We start from the raw sequence: 24217 nt of genomic DNA, 5'->3' as shown, positions 1-24217 counted from the left end.
CAAGCTCCAAAAAACTAGACTAAATACAAAGGTAAAAATCCTGGCTGGGCAAAGGTGTCAAAGGTATCCGGCCAGTGAGGGGACTTCTCTGAGTGCGGAATTTGAATTTCAGAGAATCTGAGCTTTTCCTGACAAAATCAGCAGCTTCAGCCGGACCTCGTCCAATGTCTCTCTGACTTAGTGAGGATTTTCTCGGATACATCCTGCTGCCTTGCCTCATTAAAGGATTTTGATTTTCAAAAAAAGGAACTACATACCAAGGCAAAACCTCTGACTGGGTCAATCCTGGGTGGTGTATGAAGCCTGTGCTCCAACAGAGTCAACCTGAAATATGCCTAGATCCCGATTTAACAGAACTATTGATAACCATTGATACTTTTAGCTTTTTGGTGCTATTTAGCCACAAAATTTTAACATTTCATATCACCGGTTCCCCTTCTTGGATTTTTGTCATTTTGGTGTCATTTTATCTATTAAAATTTGCTCAATTTTTATAATTCATTTGGCATTGTGACTTTATTACTGTTTTTGGTAATGCATAATTGCTTTACACATTGCCCTTTTAAGCCTTTCTGCTCTGTACAATAGCTATCAGAGGAGCTAGTTAATTTAGTGACTTTAAGTTTTCACCCAGACAAGAGTTGTGGCTATTTCTTGACAGGGGCAGATGCCTACCCCACATAATAGTCCAATTTCTCACACATATATGTTTACACCATTTTTACAGCATAAAAGCATAAACCTTAAACTCTCCCTGGGGACGCTCTCTTACCACTTCTTACCATTCAATTCTGCAAATGGAAAGGAGCGTCAATGTATCTGCTGTAGTAATCAATCAATTATTGTGTTAATTTAATAAACCAAATCCATAGGCAAGCTTGCTTCATATTAATGTTCCATTTATTTATTCAAAGAAAATCATCGCTCCAAGACAAAACAATATAAAATCGTCAGCCTACGCGTTTCGTCCCCACTTGGACGTCATCAGAGCTGGAAAAAAAGGATAAGTACACATGTCAATACATGCTAAAAAACGAATAATTGAATCTCAGTATCCAATTTTAATTACTTCTCATAGATTTGAATCTCCAACAACCCCTTCAAGTCTGCCTATATACAGTCTAATATCCATATATTATACCCGAGCAAACAATCCGCTCATGGTTTTTGGATGGAAAGCATCTAATGCTCTCAACGCAGTCTTATTTGCTTCCACATCATTACCTCATCAATATATCTAATGTACCGTACAAACTGTTGCGCTTGGTTGTTGTGCCCTCATCGCCTACCGGAAGGATACACTTCTTACCATTGTAAATGCCTCTATTATTCAAGGCATATTTCCAGCAGCTCTCAAGATAATTCAGATCCTCTCACTCCTAAAGAAACCTATTGTAGATCCTGATGACCTTGCCAACTACCGGTCCATCACTCACTTAGCATTTATCAGCAAGATCATTGAAAAGCAGTCAATGTGAAACTTCAAGATCACATCATCGCTAAACATCTCCTGCAATACAAGCTGTCTGGCTTCGGATTATGCTGCAGCATGGAGACCCCAACTTTACATTTCATCAACAATGCTCTCTTGACCACATATGAGGATGATCCTCACCTCCTGATATTGCTGGACCTCTGAGCTGCCTCCGACACAGACAGCCATCCCACCATTATAAGCACCCTGTACTCTTGAAATGAATTTCTGACCAGCAGTGTTCTTCACTACTTCTCCCCTTACCTTTCCAACCAGCACACATTTGTTCACATGGCACCTCCAGGTCACCAAAGATCCCTATAACCAGTGGGATTCCCCTGGGCTCCATACTGTCTCTTGTCATCTTCAGTCTTTACATTGAGCTGCTTGGTACTCTTCTCCCAGATAACAGCAAGAAGATTCACCAATGTGTCAAAAATACACAACTCTGCTTCGGATGTCCAACCCCTCAAACACTGCTAGCACATCGCCAAGACCTGGCTGTTATGTGTCGAGAACAGCAAGAACAATAAACAAGATGCAGTATAAACCTGGCTCAATGACAAGAACTGTGACAGCTTTGATCCCCAACTTCACTGAATGCCAAGTTTCTTGGAGTCATCCTGGATGCCGATTTCACCCTCAAGTAATACATTGCTAAAAACAAAGACAACCTAGTACCAATTCTCTCCTCTAAATAAAGTGAAATTATTTCTTTCAGAAAGTAATTTCAGAACTGCTGTTCAAGCCCTTATACTCTTGTATGTGGATGGTGATAATGCCCTACTCCATGGCCTCCCAGGCTCCACACTGGCACCCCTTAGGGACATCCCACACACTGCAGCTCATCCAGGGCCTGAAGACATATGATCACATCACCCCAATCCTGATTGAACTCTATTGACTCCTCTTGCCAGCTCCCATCATCATTTATACTACCAGCATCTCCTCTTATCTAGCAGACACATTCACCATCTCTGGTGGATCTCAACGTACCCGCAGCCAGGAAACCATCAGACTTTAGACTAAGAAGTGTAAAAAACCACAAGAAAGCAGGCCTTTTCCATCCATGCACCCAGGATCAGGAAAGAGTTGAAGCCTAACCTCTTTCAAGAACAATACATCACAATACATTAACCGCCCACAGCCCAATTCCTTTCTTCTTACTCATTGAATTCATGCTAATTTTTTAACATGTACAGCACCTTGCAGCTTCTGGCTAGGTTTGTGCTATAGAAATACCACATACAAACATTCAAACACAATGAGGTGAATTGGAGGCAATCATATGGTCAAAGGAGGTTCTAAACTTAAAGTTCTATAATTGATTAATCTCATTTTATACCAGTGCTCATTGGTAGAGATCCCCTCATGCAGATCAACCTTTCTATCTAGTCGTAGGCTCACTATCACATACAAGTGCATACAAAGAAGAGGGGAATGAAAAACCATGGGGAGAGGTTTCAACATATGTCCAATTATAATAGTAATTGGTTGAGGTAATCTGCTATATTTGTAAAACTAAAATGAAGGTTTATGCCTTTAAGATATATGGAGGTTTATCAATCCATCAACAAAAGCCCGTTTTTGTTAGTGGCCTGGTTATTTTCCAATGGTTGACTATTTTGTTATCTGCAACAATCTGGTGACACCATAAGCTCCAATACTGCATACTCATGTTTATTTGATCACAAACAGATATAAATCACCATGTTCTCCTTTATTTCTTCTATCTTTGTGAAACTATCCTGCTGGCTGTGGGAGGGCCCAGGTCCAACCACCTTTTCTGTTGCTTTTCAAGTTTGTTTATTTACCTATCAAGGATTTATGTCCCTACATGTTATGTTATGCTATGCTATGCTATGTTATGTTATGAAATGTAGGCCTAGTGGGACTATTCAAAAAGCCAGGTCTTCAGCTTCTTGCAGAATTCAAAAAGTGAGAAGGCTCTTATGTGTAGCAGCAGTTCGCTCCATACTTTACAGGTGATGTAGGAGAAGGTTCTCCCATCAGATCTGGTTTTCTGTATGCATGGGATTTGTTCAAGGGGAGTCTGGATGTGGAGAGGTGTCTGGAAGGTTTGTGAAAGCAGATGTGATTGTCGAGGTACGCTGGGCCAGTGTTGTGTAGTGCCTTGAAAGTTTTGGTGAGGAGTTTGAATTGTGCTCATTTGTGAATGGGGAGCTGGTCGAGTTCCTTCAGGTGTGGTGTGATGTGAGTGCAGCAAGAGTGTTTCTGGCCACAGAGTTCTGAATAGTCTGCAGCCTTCCCATTAGTTTTTTGTTGATCCCGGCATAGAGGGTGTTCCCATGGTCTAACTTGCTTGTAACGAGGACATGCATGATGGTTTTCTAGGTGCTGCTAGAGAGCTATTTAAAAATCTTCCTCTGCACTGCCATTTACAGTATATCTAGTCCTCTTTGTATTGTCTCAAGAACAACCCTCTCCAGTACTTTAGTTTCTTCGTAAAGGAACATAAAATAGGGTCCAAATCGTTGGTCATGCTGCATTATTTCTAGCACATAGCCTAGAACCATGGAAAGTCTGCATTCAAATGGTCCAGGTAACATATACCCTGAAGATGATGTTATCAGAGATTAGTTCCAAATCTGCATTCCAGTTATATCATCAATGAGATCAAGATAATCTTTTAATATACCTTTGAAAGGGAAGAGTTAGTTTCCAGGTTAAAGTTAAGTGTTTCTCATATATAACATCTATGCACTATGTTATATGTTATTGCTGAGCTTTGTTGAATAATGATGTGTGAGTGGAATATTGTGAGTGGTGATTGTAGAATGTACTCTGTGAGAGTCAGTGGGTTTAGAGTTTGAGCAGATACTCACTCGCTCCTGGTGGAGTGTCCTTACTGTCCTACCTACATCATGCATGCTCATATCCCATGGAGCATGTGTGTAACTTGTCATATTGGCATAGGATCATTCAGGAACCGGTGAGTACTTCTTTGTTACTATAAAGGTACGTGATTTATAACTATGGTAACAGGGATGGAGGACAATGGCTACTCAGCTGTTATGTATGCATTGGTGCACGGAACTTATACTATGCAAGAGTATGTGGTGCAATCACTCCTATGGTTTTAGATTGGAGATTGGAGCTCTTTATTGTGAGAGAATATGTGGTGCAACTGTTGTATGTGCTCTGGTGCACTGAATTTGCCGACGTCTGGGAATATGTAGTGTGAATAGTTGTTGCACTGTTATTTGTGCAGTGGAGGTTGGTGCTTGCTGTTGTGCAAGAGTATATGGTGCGATGTTAGTTAGACTGTTGTGTGTGTTAGAAAATAGGTCTTGCCCTGATTGTTGCTTAGGGACTGCTGATGACAGCCATGTGTACCGAGGTCATATTTCATTGTGCCCTTTTTTTGTATACTCCTTCATAGAGCCAGCCCCATGTCTACCTGTTACAAGAGCCATCACTGTGCACAAAGGCTTTGTCTAACAAGCAGCCAGAAAGTGACAATTGAAACAGAATCAACCCAAACCGGTTCTGAAGCTTTAGAGGGCAGATCCAAACCCCCAGTGTATACAATTTGGATCAAAACCATCTCCTTTGTTTCTTTCTCCTTGACCAAGGAATATAGTGCTCCTGTGTAGTCAGGGCTGGTGCCTGATTGACAGCTAGTCTACCAGTGGTGGGAGGACATCACATGAAGTCAGCGCTTTCTGCTGGTAGATACCTAGTGCCTAGAAGCCTCTCTGCAAGCTGCATAAGGGAAGGAGTGTGCCTGGCCCTGCAGGAGGAAAGACTGCCCTTGAGGACAAGCTCTGTGTCTTCCTGGCATGAGAAGTGCCCAGAGAAATCTGACTACAACAGAGAGCCAAGCCAGGATTAACCCATGCAATGAGTGGTTTCTGTGTAAATTGTGCCAAGACTATGCAATAACAAGCATCACTGGGTCCTTTGGCAATCTGCCATGAGCCAGTGACTGATGCTGCCATTGGCAATGTTGGGAAGAGGAGCCACATCACTGCTGAAGACGATGCCTTGAGGCCTGGAGGCTGCATCACAGAGGACTCAGCCCAAAAGCCTCAACAGCTGTACCTGAGCACCATTGGCTCATAGTGCCTTATTGAAGTTCATAACTGTGATTACAACCCTTTAACTGCAATTGCTAATGAGCTGTGCAGCATTTAGTTTTGTTGTGACATCAAATTTCTTTATTTTAACTAAAAGATTTGCACTGTCCTTGACAATATGTTATTTTGCTTGTTAGTTAACTGTTGAGTCCTGAGCTCTTCTTCCTCACGTTGTCTTCCTGAGAAGCCTTTGACTGCTTGCACTTGCTACCTTGAGGGTCAAGTGTGCAGGGGTTGTACCTGGCCCAGTTTGCACAGTCATTGTAGGATGGACCTAGGACCCCAGTAGCAAACCAGTATGCTAGGGGCCAAGTGGCCACTGTCTGTCATGTGGCATCAGGAAACAGGGTCAGACACACACCATACCCAATAAGACGGCATTTCCTGGTCCTTTTTGGGTTTTTAATCACTATTTTCCTCTCAATTACCATTTTTATTACACTGCTATGTAGATTTCAGCATTTAAAAAGAAGCAAAGACTCATCTTGAAAGCATTTGACATGGCTATATGAGTCCTGCTTTAATTCATTAATCCCAATTTTATCATTCATCGCTGCATAAATGCTTGTGGGGGAAATAAGTCATGGTCCACCCCGGAATTCTACTTATCTGCACCAATAACTCTTTAATTTGTTCCAAAATTAGTCTATGTGTAAGGATTGTCTGTGCTGATCATCTGCATGATGGTTGAATCATTGTTCCATCCATAAAATTGTGTTTCTTCCTAACTATGCCAGGCTTGTGGTCCACATATTATTCTGAAGTATAAGGATCATCAAACGTCAGTGACAGATAGCACAGGTAAGAGCAGTGAGGTGGGGTGGGGCAGGGGCAGGGCTGGGTGGGTGGGAGGGGAATGTCAACAGATGACGCGATAGGTAAAATTAAAATTTACAAAAATAAATCCACTTACTTTTCACTCACTGCATCGCCGACTCGGCGATGCAGCGAGTGCAAGAGAAGTGATTTCATTTATTTATTTATTTATTTACTTAATTTTACCTATTCCATCATCTGTCGACTCCCCCCACCTCGCCTCCGGTGTCCCCGCTCTTACCTGTGCCAGCCGCCACTGTGAAACGTGCTCTAATAGATTCCCACTGTAGTCTTCTGGGTCTGGGGAAACCCCATGCTATTAGTTTGTTATCCCCTATAGCCCGTGCATTAATCAGAATAGTGCAGTAATTACCCATCTGTCAAATACTGCTCCTAGAGGTAACAATTAACACGTGCCCACCCAGTACTTACCAAGTGCACACGTGGGACTGCTTGTCTATTGTAATGAGAACATATGTATCCCATCAGTGAAAGTGGGAGTAAATACTACCTTGTCACATCACTTTTCATTTGTTGTCACAGAATGTTAAAGTTCAGTGGCTAGGCACACCTCAATTTCTGTCACGCAAGATTTTACAGTACTATTATAAGTTTATAAGTTCTGGTATCATCCCTTCGTGCTCATGTGGTTGGCGGAGCGGAGTAGCCCTTGATTTTGTGTGATAATTCTACTCCACATAATTACAAGTTCTTCATGTGTGAAGCCACACCAGGAAATATCGGGTGCTGAAAATAGATCGACATTTCCTTCTGTCCCTGGCGTTACAAGATGTGGCACTTCCACCTGTGTGAAAAGTAGATGCAAATATAAGTCGGAGGTGAGGATCCCTGGGGAACTACTACCCAACAACTGCTCCACCTCGGATTAGTTACTACAATAAACAGACCAACACACATGAAATTTACTTTTCAAAAATCACCACAAACCTATCCAAATACGCCTATGCAGTGCGCAGAAAGTAAAACAAATCAGACATATTTATATATAAATGCCTTTACTACATAATAAGGGGAGGGGATGTGGTCCCTTGGCTAGACTGCCGACTTTGGTGCTGGAAACCAGAGTTCGAGCCTCGGGGTCGCGTCCGCATCCTGTGATTCTGGGCAAATCACTTAGGGGCATATGTATCAACCGAATTTTTAATCGCAAACGCTGCGATTCGCAAAAAACAGCGTTTGCGATTAAAAATTCGCAAAACGGGATGTATGAGGCAAATCCTCATCGCAAATTTAAGGAATCGCTAATATAGCGATTTCTTAAGTTTGCGTAAGCATTTAAGAAATCGCAAATTGCGATTTCTTAAATGATATGTACCACGCACCAAAGCATTGCGACTAATCCTTAAGAAATCGCAAATTACCACCAACTTCTAGTTGGTGGTAATTTGCGATTTCAGTTAAAAATGCACTTTTTGTAATTTTACAAAGTGCCACGTGGCGCACATACATGCACTTAGGGCATGTATGTGCGCCATATGCACACAGATGCTCATTTCAGGGGTGCATCAGGGTGTCATCATGACACCCTTGCACCTTTGAAATTATTCTCAAATTGCGATTAGCAAATTGCGAATCGCAATTTGAGAATTACTTCCCATTCATTCCTATGGGTCTCCTGGCCCATAGAAATGAATGGGAAGGTATTCCTTAATTGCGATTTCGCAATTTGCTAATCGCAATTAAGAAATTTTAAGAAATCGCTAAAGTTTTGCGATTTTTTAAATACATCCCGTTTTGCAATTCTCAAATAGCGATTCTTTAAAAATCGCTATTTGAGAATCGCAAATGGAGATGTTGATACATATGCCCCTGAATCTCCCCATGCCTGAATATGTAATGTAAATACGGTGCTCATGTACAGCGCTCCAATACCTTCGTGTCGAGTTCGCGCTATATAAAAGATGCAAAAAAAAAAATCCACAAAATGTGCCATATAATGTTTGAGGATGTTGCCATTCATAATCAGTTTCGGTGAACCTTGAACTCACTTAAAGCAACATACAAATGCGCGCCTCGCATACACTCATCAGAAGCAGCATGGACAAAGCAATGGCGGAGAGTCTGCCAACTGGAGATTCAACTTCTACTTGTGCAACTGCAGGACCGACAGCAGAGCGACATCAACACGAAGGCAGGGAAGGCCTGCAATTGAATATGCTGTCAGACTGTCAACCAGCCAGCTCCCAATAGTCCTGTGGCACATAGTCAAATCTCTCTCAAGCCACATACCAAACAAACTGCTGCGAACTGATTCGACTGTACACTTCTGATTTATGTAGCAAATTAAATACTAAGGGCTAGATGTTTTGAACAACAGTAATAGCGATTACCAGATAGGATTTTTTTTGCGAATTGCTACTTGGTAATCGTTATTACTAATGTACAAAGGGATTATTTAGCCCCTATTCCCTAAATACAGATTCACGGTGTGACGCAAATGGACCTACCTCATGAATATGAATGAGGTAGGTCGCAATTTGTGATGCATTATGATTCATTGGCATCACAGGGATGTTGGCATGTTGGCGTCAGCAGGCCATCATGTCTTTGATTGCTTTTAAATAAAGCAATCTTGTTTTTAAATGTTGTCCGTTTTCATTAAAAAACAAAATGCATTTAAAAATAAAAAAATTAAACGTTGAAATTTCATTTTTTAAGAGCACGGCCTTCTGTTAAAAAATATTTTCCACCATTCGCAAGGGGAAAAGGGTCCCTTTGGGCCCCTTTCCATTTGCAAATGGGCTACCACTAATTTTGAGTTGGTGGCACAATGCAAATGTTTTGCAACCGCATTTTCTTTGCAAAACATTTATACTTATCAATGCAAATTGCTACTTGGAACGGATGCCCTAAACATGCCCCTTCCAAATACTGATTCGGAAACCCAAATTACAGAATTGCATTTTGGGCTATGTGCATCTGGAAATGTCTTTTTTGCGTTTGCAAACAGTCCGATTCTGCGATTCAGCCTATTTGTGAACTCAAAAAGGCTTCGTACATTTAGCCCTAGGATAGGTACTTCAATAGTCAAGCCATGCTGAAATAATAGCATTAACAAGTGTGATGCAAGGGTTACAGAAAATAAATGGTGACATTTTCTTTGGTGCTGTGAGTAGGCGAAAACTGTTTGGGACCACAGAACTGACCCGGGAAGTTAAAGACGAAATTCTCTCTGTTTTGAACCTTAAAGCCCAGATTTACTAACACTTTGCACTGGCTTTGCATTACATTTGTAACAAAATCTGGCACAAAGTGTTGTGGTGGTATTTCTTTTCCAGGCAAATCAGGATTTGCATTGAAAAGTTGGCCAATATAACTAAAAGTAGGACCATGTGCTATTTATGCATAAAGGGGATGGTCCCATGCAACCAGCCATGGATTTTGATGTAAATCCTTATCTACTAACAATTGTAGACAGGGGTTTGTGCCAAAACCTTATCCCTCCTCAAGGCAGGCGTAACGGAGGATACATGTTTTAATTTGTCCATAATTTTCAAACTCTGCATGTGGAATGTATTGAAAGCACTCATACAAATTGGGAAAGTATAAACGTATACTTTTAGAGCTGATGGCTATCCTGTGGCATCCCATATTGTATCCCTGTCTGCAATAATTAATGTTTTTGCAGTGTTTTAATGTAGGGATTGGCAATAAACAAAATTTTAAACAGAATTCAACTACTTCCAGCTTCAGCACTAACTACATTTTAAATATGAGTAAAATTTAAAGTCGAATGACTGAATGAAAGCAGTTGCCCTTGGATGTTGGGCACAGGTGAACTAGAGGCGCTTGGCGAACACCACAAAATATAGTGTAGGACTGACCAAACTATGGCCTAGTGAGACAATGGGACCACTCCAGGCCAGGGCACATCACTGTTGATCTCTAGGAAATTCCCTGATACATACAGCATGATTAACAGTGTCAATGGCTGAAAAGTGGTCTAAAATATTCAGGATGGCTGTCCCACCAACATTTCCATTCAAACAGAGGTAATCAAGGGCAGCCCCCAGCATCCATTCTGTCCCCAATTAGGTCAACATGAAAACCATATTGCAGAAGAAACCCCTTTAATTTACATAATCTCTCATCCAGAAGATCACAACTTTTTACGGTTTCTTTGCTACTACCTGAAGCTGAGAAAAAGGGTAAAAAATGCCGGAATTGCAGCATCTATAGATTTTTCCTGCACTAATAGGTAACAGTTTCCTTTTTCATTGCCCAAGCGAGCTGTCCGATCTCAAAGCAGAGCTTCAAAATCTTAAAGCTGCAGTTATCAAAGGCTATAATAGATGGAAAACAAGTGCTGAGCATGTGCCTACATGTCTGCCTGATTGTCCTCCCTGTATTGAGATGGAGACGTCTAATTTTCTGAGCAGTATAACTTGAGCATGTGTTACCCATGACTGCCACAGCAGATGTTGTTGCCATTATCCTTAGGTCAGGGAAATGCTACCCAACCTTTTTTTTTCCATCATCAATCAATCAATCAATCAATCAGGTGTCTTGTAAAGCGTGACTACTCACCCATAAGGGTCTCAAGCGATGGGGGGACTACTGTTTTTTGTCAGCTTGACCATGCTGTGAGTCCATCATTGAAGGATCATACCTATGCTTATTTCCCTTCTTCAGTAGCCTTTGCTTTTGGCAATGTGTGCTTGTTTAAAGAGACAGACAACAAGAAAGTAAAGGGTCGGTTTTTCGCTTCATTTGGAGGACACAGCAAGAGGAAACTATAATGGGAGACTGTCGCTATGATCATAAGCCATAGGAAGAGGAGGTTGATCTGGGTTCATTTTCCCCACACTGAGGTGCTGTCTGCTTTTTTGATAGGAGGCAGATCGAATAGAAAAAAATGATTACTTTTAGTTCCTTGTTTGTTCACTTAATAGATCATTTCTAGTATTTCGGTATCACAGCTTACATGCTGCTTTAGGGTAGCTTGTTTTATAATGGGAAGTAACTTATATGTTTAGAATTTGTGGCCAGCTTATGGCTGCAGAGGGTGAGCAATGTGTGCTATAAGAGAGTGTGTTGTTCTTTCAGACTAGTATGAATATCTTATTGTCTGTATGTTTTGTTGTTATGTTGTTGGGCCTGGTTTTTGTGGAGGGCATCTCCACCACAGTGGATTACCCCATGATCAAGAGGCTAAACTATGTGCTGATGGAAAATGCTTTGAGTGACTCGAGAATTACTTTCAACCATGGAATAAAACCCATGAACAAATCTGGAGAATACGCAAGTTTTCCTGTTTCTAAAGTCAATCTCCTAAACATATAGGGCCCAATTCACAAAGGGACTTATGAGTAGTAAAGTTACGAATGCGGAGTCTCTGCACTCATGGTGGAGTCCTCACAGTCGTGGCAGAGTCTCCGCGCTCGGGGTGAAATCTCTGCACGACACACTCTCTCCAGTTCGCCATGCTGATATTCCGCCCTGAGTACAGAAATTCCACCACGAGTGCTGAGACTCTTCACTCGTAATTTTGCTACACATAAGTCCCTTTGTGAAACGGGCCCACTGTTGGCATACAACTCGGTTTCTGCTAAGCAGTCAACCCTTAGTGCGGGCATAAAGATAGTACTCGTAAATGCCCTTTGTGAATTCCCAAAGTCATAAACTAAGACATTTGGTCTAAGTTTAGACCAAACATCTAAGTTTACCTCTGTGAATCGAGACACTAGAGAATACAAATATTCTCTGTATTAATGAGACAACCAATGATCAAATCTAGAGCAAAAAACTTCATTGACAAAGGTTTGTGTTTTGAAATATGTCTTGATAAGGGGGATCATACCACACCAACAAGCCCAGTATGGAATCTTAGTGTGGTTAGGAGAGGCATTTTGAATAATGTGCATAGTGCTGTTTGTGTTTATGAGAGGACGTGTGTGCAGTAACCACATGCTGATCTATGTGTTGGGTTGTTGGTGTTTGTCTGAAGAAAGGTGAAGTGTAGTAAGTTGTAATCTGTTTCAGGCAGTGTGAATGTTGTGACCAGTTTCTATATCCATGCTGAGTGTTTTAAGAGTGAGTTTAGGAGTGTTCAGTTTCCAAGGAGATCCAAGCTTGAGCAATTGGCAGAGCGGGGGAAGTCCAGTGCTGCGCTGGAAATTCATGTGGGTTTTATTGTCCATTGCCATGAAGGGTCCCTCTTGCAGTTGGCAGAAGTCAGTGAAGATCAGAGTTGAACTATGATTCCATTTTCATTGTGGGCTTCCTTTTAACTATACTTAATCTACCATAGAGTTTCAACCTATTACTATTGATAAAGATTCTACAATGAACAAATAAGTTTCCAGTGTATTTACATAAAGAAGTGTACAACCTGTTTTACTGTTTCAATCCCCAGGTTAGTCTGAGCTTTTTTAGATTTTCATGTAAGAAAGAGATTAAATTACAAACTAACTGCTGATTTTAGAGGACTCAGTGTCGGCATGAGGCTTGACATTTAGTTATCGTACCTCCTTCGCTGAGGCTATGGACATACATTGTGCCTATCTATACTTTAACTGAGATACCAGGCAAATTCCACAAAAACTGTTAAATACCCTTTTTAGAAAACAAACAGCATGAAAAGTTATCCTTTGTGTGGTTCTCAGTATAGATGTAGTTGTTAAGTGGTTTGTAGACATTGTTATTTCTGCATATTTCAGCACCATGGGTATTCCAGCCTTCTAGGGAATTCAACTAAAGCGCCGAAATCTGGGGTCACCACACCTTCGCTTGCCCATTTCAATAGCCAAATATTTGGCAGCGTGTAAGAAATTGATTTACTGGTTGACTGGGATACGAGCCCTGTTCAAGCAGCAACCTTAATCCTTTTCAGCGTAAGGCACAAGCAAACTCCAAATTAACCTGTGCTCAACCCCCTGGTAGCTGGCACAGAGCAGCCAGGCTTAACTTAGAGACAATGTGTAAAGTGTTTGTGAAACACTTCAAACAGTAAAACAGTGAAAACACCACAGAAAAAGGATCTCACACCAGAAGAATGGAGCTGAATTTGATAAATAAAACAAGACCAAAATGACAAAAAGCCAATAGGTAGATCCGCAGTTATGTATTTTTTAAGAATAAAGCAAAAAATAGCACCTAGAAGTGCAAAGAGCTAACTGCGGCTAGCTGGCCACATTGGCCAGGGTCAAAGTCAAAAGTTCAGGCTGACCGCGATGGAGCGTGGGTTGTGCAGTCCCAGATAAGTCTTGCTGAAGGGTTAACTTCTCAAGTTTTCATGCCAAGTCCCATGAGCGTTTGAGAGGGTCACAAGGAGAGTGGTGCAAGCACTTGTTGGCGTGGTACAAGCAGCAGGCCGGGAGTCGGCGAATGGGCGGGTTGGTACTTAACGTTGGTTGTCCCCTGCGAGCGTCGATGCTGCAATGCAAAGATACAGGCTTGCAGCGACTTGCTCTGATTTCAGTGTGAGCGGTGTGGTCTTGGTGCGAACAGACTTGTTTGTGATCTCAAAGAGCCCAAAAGCTTGATTTGAGCATGCTGAGCTACACCAAATGTCCAGGACCTGAGGGGCACCACGGGGGTCAGGGATTTGCTACAGCTGGGTCCAGTCGCTGGTTGGGGAGCCTTTTATGTCATTAAGGCTCAGCTCAGGAGGCCAGTAGACTAGCCCTTGGAGGTACTCTGGGGTCCTGTGTTCAAGATGAAATTGCAGGTACAGTTCTTCTTCCTCAGGTCAGACGGCAGCCAGGAGCAGGTCAGCACAACAGGGCAGAAGTTCCTTTAGAGCAGCAGTCCAGTAGAGTGGAAGTCTGGTTGTTCTCTAAGGTTCAGAATGTATACCTAATTGTGCCTTTGAAGTGGGGAAGAAGCTTCTAGAGATTTCCATTTGAGGTCCCCAGGCATTCTGCCTTCACTGCCCTGGCTCCAGACTAACTACAGAGGTTATGCAGGCCTTTGTCTGGAGGCAGGATACAGCCTATTCTTGTGTGATTGGAGCTGTGCCCAGCTCCTCTCTCCCTTCCTGCCAGTAAAGGCCCATCCAGACACCCCAAGCTCCCTATTGTGTTTGGCTTTCTAGGAGGAATACACAGAGCTCAACTGCCAATTGCACCAAGTCATGTGACCAGAGACGGGCTACAGGCACTAAATGGCTAAGGCAAGATAATGCCAACTTTCTAAAAGTGGCATTTTCAGAAAAACAATTTAAAATCCAACTTCACCATAACATAGGATTTTAAATTGTGATGTCAGAGAAGCCAAACATGAACTGGTTAGCTACTTCCATTTAGAAATTACACTTCTAAAATCTAATAAGGGAATTCCAATGTTATGCTATGGGAGAGATAGGACTTGCAGTAGTAAAGCAAAGTTAAGAGTTTTTCACTACAAGGACAAGTAAAACTTAAAAGTATATGTCCCACTTTTTAAAGACATTGCATGCTGCCCTCTGGGCTGTCCAGGGCCTACCCTAGGGGTGACCTATATGTATTAAGAAGGAATGTTTGGACCTGGCAAAGGGTTTGTTTTGCTAGGTCGAAATGGCTGTTTAAAACTACACACACACAGGCTGCAATGGCAGTTCTGAGACATGTTTAAAGGGCTACTTAAGAGGCCCTGGGAACACCTAGTGCCACTTTACTAGGGGCTTATAAGTACCTTAAATATACCAATTGAGGATAAGCCAATATTTCCATGTTTTGAAGAGTGAGCACATGCACGTTGCCACTTGGTTGTAGTGGTAAAGTGCACAGAGTCGTAAGGCCAGCAAAAACAAGAGCAGAAAAATGGAGGAGGAAGGCAAAACGTTTGGGGGAAGACCACCCTAAGGCTGGCAGGTCTAACACAGTGTGTGCAGCTATCATGATGCAAATGGCAATTAATTCAAAAATATATTGTAATGTTGCATGGCTTCAATGTAATGGCAGCCCGAGATCTGTGAATTTAAATGCTATTCCTTCATTACACTTGCAGAGTATGTGGTGCCTAAACACTTCTACAACAAGCACACCAAGAAAAAGGGCATGCTCACACACACTCAGCATTTACTACAACTTAAGATGTTTCTAACTCATTCACAGTTTCTTGAATAACATACAGATGCAATACCAATATATTCCCCATCTTCTGAGCTTAAAATCAGTACCAAAATGGAGCTCGACCCTGTAACACTGTACATATTGTAGTACCTCTAGTTGTGATGACGATCAATCATTACAGGACAATATTTGTTTCTTTCTTGATAACAGACAACCTGCAGCCCATTAGTAATATGTGCAGACTCCTACAGCTATTATTAAAGAGGCTACCATCCTTTTCAAGTACACCGGTGAAATACCTGGTGTGTCTGTTTTAGAAATGGGTAGTAATGCAAAATTATCATTTCCTGGATGAATCTTTATCTCCTAAGGTGCTAAATCCGATGACAATCACAGGAAGTTATTCTTTCGAGATAGTATTGTGGAAAAACACTGCAGTGCTACCCCTTTACAGTGATTTAGTACATGCACCTGGTTACGGCATGTTAATTAAATCCACGTAGATTAAAACTGAGGATCTCCTGACATCCAATGAAATCTTGGGCTAGATGAGACTCTAACTTGACCTAGGAAGTGTGCAATTTGTGTGAAACTAAAGCAACGTATCCTGAAAGTCACCTTGCAGCAGTATAACTCATGGACAATGATGCTCTTAGACAGTGCTGTTCATGGGCAGTGCTGTTAATGGTGTCCCTGGCAGCCTGGGGAATCTCTATTATGATTTACTAATAGGGCATTACATTTAAAAGTGAACATGAGTTACAGAAGCAACTTAAATTGAAACAAAAAACACAGGTGTATTGAATTTTCTACAGAGCTGGAACGAGTACCCGGCCTCAAACGCTATATCCAGGTCCTAGTATTTATATGTGAGTGTGACTATTACTTACATTACGTTCTTTTTTACAAGACTAGACAAGTCACTTCGACTTAAATTTTCTACATTTCCATCAAAAGTGGGAGCATCAACATTGGTGTTTTCTGTTTCTATACTTCTAGGGACAGATTTAACCTTTTTTATGCAATGCAAGGCAGCAATACAACTTGCTGCCCAGTGCTGCGCACATGGGAGAGGGCTGGAATGCACCACATCTATCACGGTGTGGTGCATTCCTGTCCTGTGCCTGTGCTAGTGCACAATCTGTAAACTAGCATTAACGTAGGCGCTGCATAAAAGGGAGGGGGTAGGAACCCACCATATGGTAAGTCAGCGACTTATACTGCCTTGCATTACTCCAGATTTACCAAGTCACACAGGGTCACGCGAGGTGGCCTTGCGTGGCTTGGTAAAGCTCCTTCTAAGTTTTGGGCTTCCTGCGTCCCCTTGCATGGTGCGCGAGACAGCCCCAAAATCTTAATAAATCTTGGTCTGAATATTTATCACACTTTTATGTGCCGGTCAGTGGCAGCTGCTCCGCTGTGGCGGAGGAGCATTGCTCCACTGCTTTTAAGCAGTGCCAAGTAGAAACATAAAACTATATTAACTTAGAGCTAATATAATGTTATGCTTCATGCCCTGCTGCTTTGTGGGAGGGTGGGGCTGCTCTGCTCACGCAACAGGGAAGGAGTGGTTTGCACACTCCTAAGTGCGCAATGGCTATTTGGTCTGCCCTCATGCACACTTTCCCCATTCTCCCTTCAGGCTGCATTACAGCCTGCATGGAGAACATGCCCACCCCTCCAGGCCCTGGCTGAGTACTGTGTCACAGCGCTCAGATCAATCACAACGCTGCTGGCTTAGGGGAGGGAGCCTGATTGCCTGCTTCCTGTTCCTGGAGTAGGGGGCAGGAGAGCAGGAGCAGAGACACGGGACCCGGCTGCAAGGTACGTTTTTCTTTTTTATTCCCCCCACGCGACCCTCTACCAACATCTGTGAGCCATGCCGGCCTCCACTGGTGCAGGTGGGCTGGATTAGAAGATCACATCAAGATCACAATTGGATCTGCATTCATAAAGGAGATTGAAGGTTACCACAGGTTAGTTAATAATACATCATAACAAGGAATATGCCATAAAACCGTGTCTAGTGTGCTTGGGAAATAGTGGCTGTGGAAAGCACAGAACTGGAAAAGGAGAGATGCAGTTGGGCATCCGGCAGTGAAGAAAGGGGCCAGGTTAACATGCGATATCCTTTTCTGGCCCACACACTTCAAACCGATTTTTCAATGCCAGGTAAACCCACAACAAACAGACACAGTCGAACAAATTGTCTGCACATGGATACATAGGGCCCCATGCATCAAACTAAAAACTGGTCGCAAATAGGCAGATTCTCAGAATCTGCCCCTATGCGACCAGTATTTTTGCATTTGGGATGCATCATCCCAAATGCAAGAATCGCAAATTGCGATTGCATTTAAGGAATCACAATGCAATGCTAGTAGCAATTTAAAATGGCGATTTTACTATCAGGGGTTGCAAATTACCCCCCAAAAAAACAGGTTGGTAATTTGCAAAAACTTTGAAAAATGCACTAAAGTGCATTTTTCAAAGTTACATGTTACACAAACACATGCCCTTGTGTGCGCAACATGGGTGAACATTACCATTTCAGAGGTGCAGCAGGGTGTCCTTTTGACACCCTTGCACCCTTGAAATTGCATGCGCAATTTGCGAGTACCTAATGGGTACTCCCAAATTGCGCGTGCATTCATTCCTATGGGCCTGTAGGCAAAAGCCATACTTGATGCATGTGCCAGTAAGGCCTGTATTTTAAAGGAAAAAATCATGCAGTTGACCATGAGTTTGGAACGTTGTGCTGTCTGTTCCTGCATTGTTTGCCAAAAGTGAGACCACAGGACTTACCTAATTCTTCCAAAGGGCACCATAGGGGGTGCGCTAAATATGTGTCACTATCAAAGCGGGAATACATTGTTTTCCTCATTTTCAAGCTCACGGCGCCATATAATTTAGATAATACTCGTTTGAATAAGTCCCCTATGCAAAAGTGGGTATTTATTTCACAGTACATATAGGGATCTGTTTGATGTCCAGCGGAGTACCCGCCTAGTGGATTGCTTACACGAGATGCACAATGTTGCTTACTTAGCCTCAGCTCGTGTTATTCCTATGAGAATGCACACTGATAACAAGTAACCTAATAATTCCATGAAATCGTTATATTACTAATACATATGTAAGATTATCCTTCATGACAGAACCTAAAATAAAAGGAAATCAAGAGAATGTGGCAGTGATCAACACCCTGGAACGATGAAAGAGATTTATGACTGTTGTAATGGATGCTCCCAGACACAGCTGAACACTATAAAACGTTGTCCTTTTCATTTTTCTTTGTCAGGGTCTCCAGGATAACTATGTTGCCTTATATAAATTCGTCCCACAAGAGACTGAAGATCTGGAGATGAGGTAAACCTATGTTTTTTAGCAAGCAAAGTGTTACAGTACTGCACAATAAAAGCAGTTTTAGAGTTTTGCAACATTTATCTGACTCTCAGAAGCAGTGTATTATTTTAATTGTTTAAAGTAAAGAATTCTTGTTAAGAGTGCTGCATCGTGACCACGTATACCTCATTTAGAGGAGTTTGGGGAGAGGTAAAGATGCTACGACTGGAACAGAACAGGCTGTCTGTTTATATCTGTTGCAAGGGAGGCTGGTTATTGTCCCATTGCTCGTATTTTCTCTTCCTCATCCCAGACCTAATACCTGCAAACACCTTTAAGCCTCCACAAAAACATGATCCTTGAAAAACGAGTACCACAGCACTCACTGCAACAATCAATCAACATGAAGTGCTTCCACTTCTCTTAGTAATTTACAGATCCAACAATTCAAGGACAGGAGCCAAGTATTTCTTCTCACTCAAGCTTGTATTTCATGTTGATTGATTGTTGTAGTGAGTGCTGGCTGTGGTACTCGATGTTCAAGTTACCACGGAGGTCTTCAGGCTGAAGTGTATTATGCATTCAGGGTAGTATGATGCATTCGTATCATATAGCACCACATTGAAAGACATTTTCTGTACAATTTTGATTACTGACACAGTGGCACATTACATGAAAAGTGCGATCAAAGTACCATCACTGCCTGTTCTCATTGCTTGAAAAACCTGATCCATGCCTTCCCTTCCATGATATTCTGAATAGGTGTCCTCAACCCTCCCTCCTCGTACAACTGCACAGGCTGAGAAAATAAGGCTGCAGACAGATTGGTGAGAGGGAGTAAGGTATGGGGCGGTGAAGAGAAAATCAGAAGAATGGGATTACCTGTAAGTAATCTGGACATTACCTTCTGATTTCATATCCTTATATCAGAGGGCATAACCAAGCTAAGATTAACACACAAAGTGGCTCAACCAGAATGAAATAACCATGCGAGATCTCCAATGGAAATACTGAAATCTCCTCAACCAGGAACAACAGACAGACTCAAATGCCAAACACTGAATGATAATGAACCTGGACATCAATTCTATAATGAGACACACAATTAGATGGTACAGCCCAAGCAGCTGTCAAACAAATGTCAGTGAATGAGACCCCCTTTCCCTTAACCCACATGTACATGCCTTATAGCAGAACTTCCTTGAATTTGTCTAGGTAACTGCTTTCCTAAGAGCTTGTAAACAACGGTTGATTTTAGCCAGCGACTCAGAGTAGAGGGAGGAGTAAGGGGCAAGCCCCTCACCTGCAGCACTAAAGTTCACAAACATGTTATAGCACTGAGTGAATGAGGCAACAATATCCCCTAAAAATGGCACTGTCCTACACACGTTTCGAGAATGTAAAGCATATTCTTTCAGAGTGGATTTGAATAGAACACTAGGAGAAATATTTCAGCCTCTGTGTTAAATTTGGATAAAATCTTGGGAACGAAACCTAGCCCCAGAGAATGAATCATTCTTTCAAGAAAGACACAAAGCTAGGGAGCCTGAAAAATTGATGAACGCAAAACCCCTAATCTTATGGACGAGGTGGCAGTGGTAAGAATAAAGGTTTAAAAAGCTTATTCAAAAAGTCAAAGGGAGCAACTTTAAGAATAGGGTGTGAACCATCCAAGGCTCTCTAGAGGTCCTGATGACTTCCACAGAGCCTTCAAAGCGGAGGAAACAAGCCCCAGACAAACCCCAAGGAGCTGAAGGATCAACACTGGGTCACATACCCAAAAAGCTAGACCCTTTCCCAAACAACAGTTCTAAAAAGAAGCTGAATTGTTGTTATAGGAGTACCTCACAAACCAATATTTATTCCTTCTGTGAAAGCACGACCACATATTTCTTCTGAGGTTTCGTCAGGTTTTAGTAATTTATAGTTGGGGATGGAGATTTTGAGAGCAAATGCAGAGAATGTCAATTGCTTTCCGGAGGCTGATGTTTAACTATGAGGAGTAATAAAGGAGTACGCACCTCTTGAGCTGAACCCATCCCACGCTACTGAAATCCCATTGCCAACATTTCTCAAAATCTGGTCTAACTCACCTATAATAAGGAAAGAAACACCAGAGAGCAATGAAGATTAGTAAGTAACCTGACTATTGTCCCATCATCGCCTTCCTCATCCCTTTCCATCCATCCTAAAAATGGCATGTGTTTGTGTCTATTTCATTTATCAAATCTCAGAACCATGCCACACTACTAGAGAATGCAACTCTTCAATAGCTTTCCAAACAAAATTGGAAAATACACCCCGCCCCCAGACCCCGACACCTAATTCCAGCGTACATTTGGATACCCACCTCCAAGGAATTATCAACATGATGCTCCATCTATGCCTAAACATCCATTCTCTGTATAAAAGGAAGGCTCGTGTTGGTGTACATTAAATTATACAGTCAAACCCACCTTTTTCAGTGAAACCACCTACTCAATCCCTAGATTTGAGGTGGAAGAAGGCAAATAATCTGCTTTGAAAAGATAAACTCTATTTAAGCATGGTGAGGAAAAAAGCAAGGCAGCACTATTATGTGATTCCAGAAAACCAATGATTCTTATACACTAACTGTCTAAGCCTTTACTTCAGAATCATTTGTTATATCTTAAGGATCTAGCTACAGAGCACAATATGAAGCCTCTGGCATGGAAAGACAGCTGCATTTATAAGAGGGGAAAAATGTGTGGGGGCTGGGTTCTTTCTAGGTACACAGCTTTCTTGTTTCAGAGTCAGAGCAGAAGATACAGGCCCTTTATATTCACAGCTCTTGCCTTTCATTCACTAACCATTATCAGTGCTGTGTATCCCAGCAGTAGAGGAGGGGCGGCAAAAAGGAACATTAGTTGTGAGATTTAAGCTAAGTCTAGCAGTTTTGCTTGCTGTTCTTTTTGAAGCAGCATCAAGCCTAGTTTGCATGTGTCTGTTCTATCTGGAGTAACAAAATGTGGGACAAAAGATTATTGACAGGAATGAGGCTAAAGTAATTATCAGTGGCTGAGATTAATGTAAGAATACCACCCCTCACATTTGTATTTTTCTGAATAAGATGCCCTATGTAATAAACAATAAGCCCAGATATACCAGACCAACATAAGCAACACCCCACTGAAAAGGCCCAACATGCCTGAAACCACTATGGAGATGCTTGTGTTCCTGTTTTGAGAGGACCAAGCCCGGCATTTGGGCTGGACTGTTCCTACTGGAACAGGGCCAAGTCTAATTTGCATATGGCTGGTCTCTATTTGTAACGGCATAGTGTCTAATAAATGATATACAATGGTATTTTTGTGTTTCACGTATACCGGACTGAATTTCCTCAAATATGATAGACAGCAAATGAGTCATGCTGCAGTAAAGTGATTTGCTTTTGAAAACACAATTTGGTCACCAGGCAAAGCTGTATTTTAGCAAAGGTTTTTTTGCTCACACCTTGTGCAATCCAACCACTGAAATATTTATTTCTCTCGCCAGTTTAACACAAAAGAATAATGATTTGTGGATGATGATCTTTCAGATGTTAAATTTGGACATTCTATTCAATAAAGCCATCTTGCAGAATGCACATATTATATGTAAAATTAATGTGATACTACATAAGATGCCTTTCGATAAAATGTGTGTATGATTTAGTATCAAAAATAGCAAAACCACAAAGGAAAATATTTTTTAGAGCATATGAGCGCATCAGAAAACTGAATAGATAAAAAATGCATCTGATATGTTCTGCATGATAAATATTGAAGTTTATGGATGTGTGGTGGTCCTTTTCAAGATGGTTTTGAACCCCAGCTTCAGGGCACAATAACACACAATAGGGAGGAAGATGGCGGATCAACTCTGAGTCTGAGGATGCCTCTCCCCGAGGTCTCCCTGGGGTAGCCGCTGATGCTTATCTCCCGCCTCCCCCACATCGGAATATTGTCGGCGAGTACGGAGCAAGTATAGAGCGGCAGACTTACAGCTGATGTGCCGGTTTAGGCAATTGCGGGATTTAATCTTCGCTGGACGAGCGACATGGTGGTTTGTGATACGGGTGCCGATTCCCGTACGAATTAGTCCTCCCGTTCAAATCATCAGGCGGGGATTGGCGGCAGGGTTGATGGCAGTCCAAGAGACAGGTATGGCCCGCAACGCGCCGCTAAAGGACGTGGCCGCACAGAGGCCCCCAGTGCAGCCGGGTATGGAGGAAATGGCAGCGAAGGAGCCGGGACTGTGTGTTCACCCCAGGTCTCAGAGGCAGCGCTTGGGTCAGGCTCTGACTCACAGTTAGGCAAACTGATCCTACTGCTTCTTCACAAAGGCAGAGCAGCTGGTTTGCTACAATCCTGCGGTTCGGAGAATTCCATCCCGGGTCTTGTGATGGCCGAAATGCTTAATACAGCAGTTGAGGAAGGCTGGGAAGGTGATAAAAGACCTTCTTCTTGCACAGTTGTGTTATCATCGTCTTTAGCATCAGAATCTGTCTTTGAATGTCAAGAAACTTGTGAAACTTGTGAAGAAAGAGATCTGGCTTATAGGGCACAGGCCAGTGTGGTTAAGAACATGACGAATCAGGCTGATGGAGGCGATAATAATTGTATAAACAAGAGGACCTATATTGAGTCTGATAACTTTGAGGAGAATGGTGAAAATCCAAAGCAGATGTATTCGCAATATGATTTAAATAGCGCAAGTGCAGAGGATAGAAATTTGCTTAGTGGTGGCACCTCTGAGTTATTGGAACGACCAGGCCCTATGGAATATCAGACTAAAGACATTATAATCACTGGTGAATCTTTTGATATTGCGGACATAGTGGATATGGAGGAATCTGAGACTGGAAGCTGTATGGTAAATGCACAGAATGACCATTAGGACGGGGACATAAATCAGCAAGCCACCCAGATTAACTCTAACAGTATGGTGGGAAGCCTTATACTCAGAAACGTACTCCTCTAGCTGGAGGCAAAGGCACAAAGGCAAAAAGGCCGAAAGCTACTAAAGTAACTAAAGGAGTTAATGGCCTGGGTGGTGGAGTTAAACCTCAAGTTGCCGCTGATATGGGACGAATAAAGAACTCTGTGGCATACAGCACAAAGCCTGGTGTTGGTTCCGGGATTGGCCCTCTGCGGAAATGGGTGGCCTCCAAGGGCGATGTTAAAGCTATCATCTCGAGACTATCTAATACCAGTAATGCGGAGGTTGCTGCAACGGCCAGAGCTGAAGTTGAAGCTGAAGTCGAAGCAGAGCAAATAACTAGTACATTCAATCTTGGGGGTTCTACACCTCAGACTGATGTCCCTGTTAGTTTTGATGGGGGTAGAGACAGCCTGAATGAGGGTTCTCAGCATCCTTCAGCCTCAGTAGCACCGATAAAAAGTTCAACAATTTCAACAACTCCAGTAACTACAACAATTTTGACATTTGTAGCGCCTGCGGCTCCT

The 24217-nt window shown here is 42.2% G+C and overlaps 1 protein-coding gene and 1 long non-coding RNA gene across 2 annotated transcripts in view; one reads left to right on the top strand and one right to left on the bottom strand.

The window, feature by feature from the left end:
* Positions 1-24217, top strand: part of STAC (SH3 and cysteine rich domain) — a 943669-nt gene that overhangs the window by 778868 nt on the left and 140584 nt on the right. Inside the window, exon 8 of the mRNA XM_085607561.1 lies at positions 18706-18773. Coding sequence (XP_085463687.1) covers positions 18706-18773 — 68 coding nt within the window. The remainder of the gene's footprint in view (positions 1-18705; positions 18774-24217) is intronic.
* Positions 883-23046, bottom strand: LOC146823241 (uncharacterized). The gene is made up of 2 exons (XR_014962157.1): positions 22754-23046; positions 883-990 (listed from the first exon to the last, which is right to left on the bottom strand). It is a non-coding gene; the product is annotated as an uncharacterized LOC146823241 (long non-coding RNA).

Source organism: Triturus cristatus, chromosome 5_2 (assembly GCF_964204655.1).
Source record: "Triturus cristatus chromosome 5_2, aTriCri1.1, whole genome shotgun sequence".
NCBI classification, from domain to species: domain Eukaryota; kingdom Metazoa; phylum Chordata; class Amphibia; order Caudata; family Salamandridae; genus Triturus; species Triturus cristatus.
The sequence above is the reverse complement of the archived record's forward strand: the minus strand, read 5'-3'. Positions and strand labels throughout refer to the sequence as shown.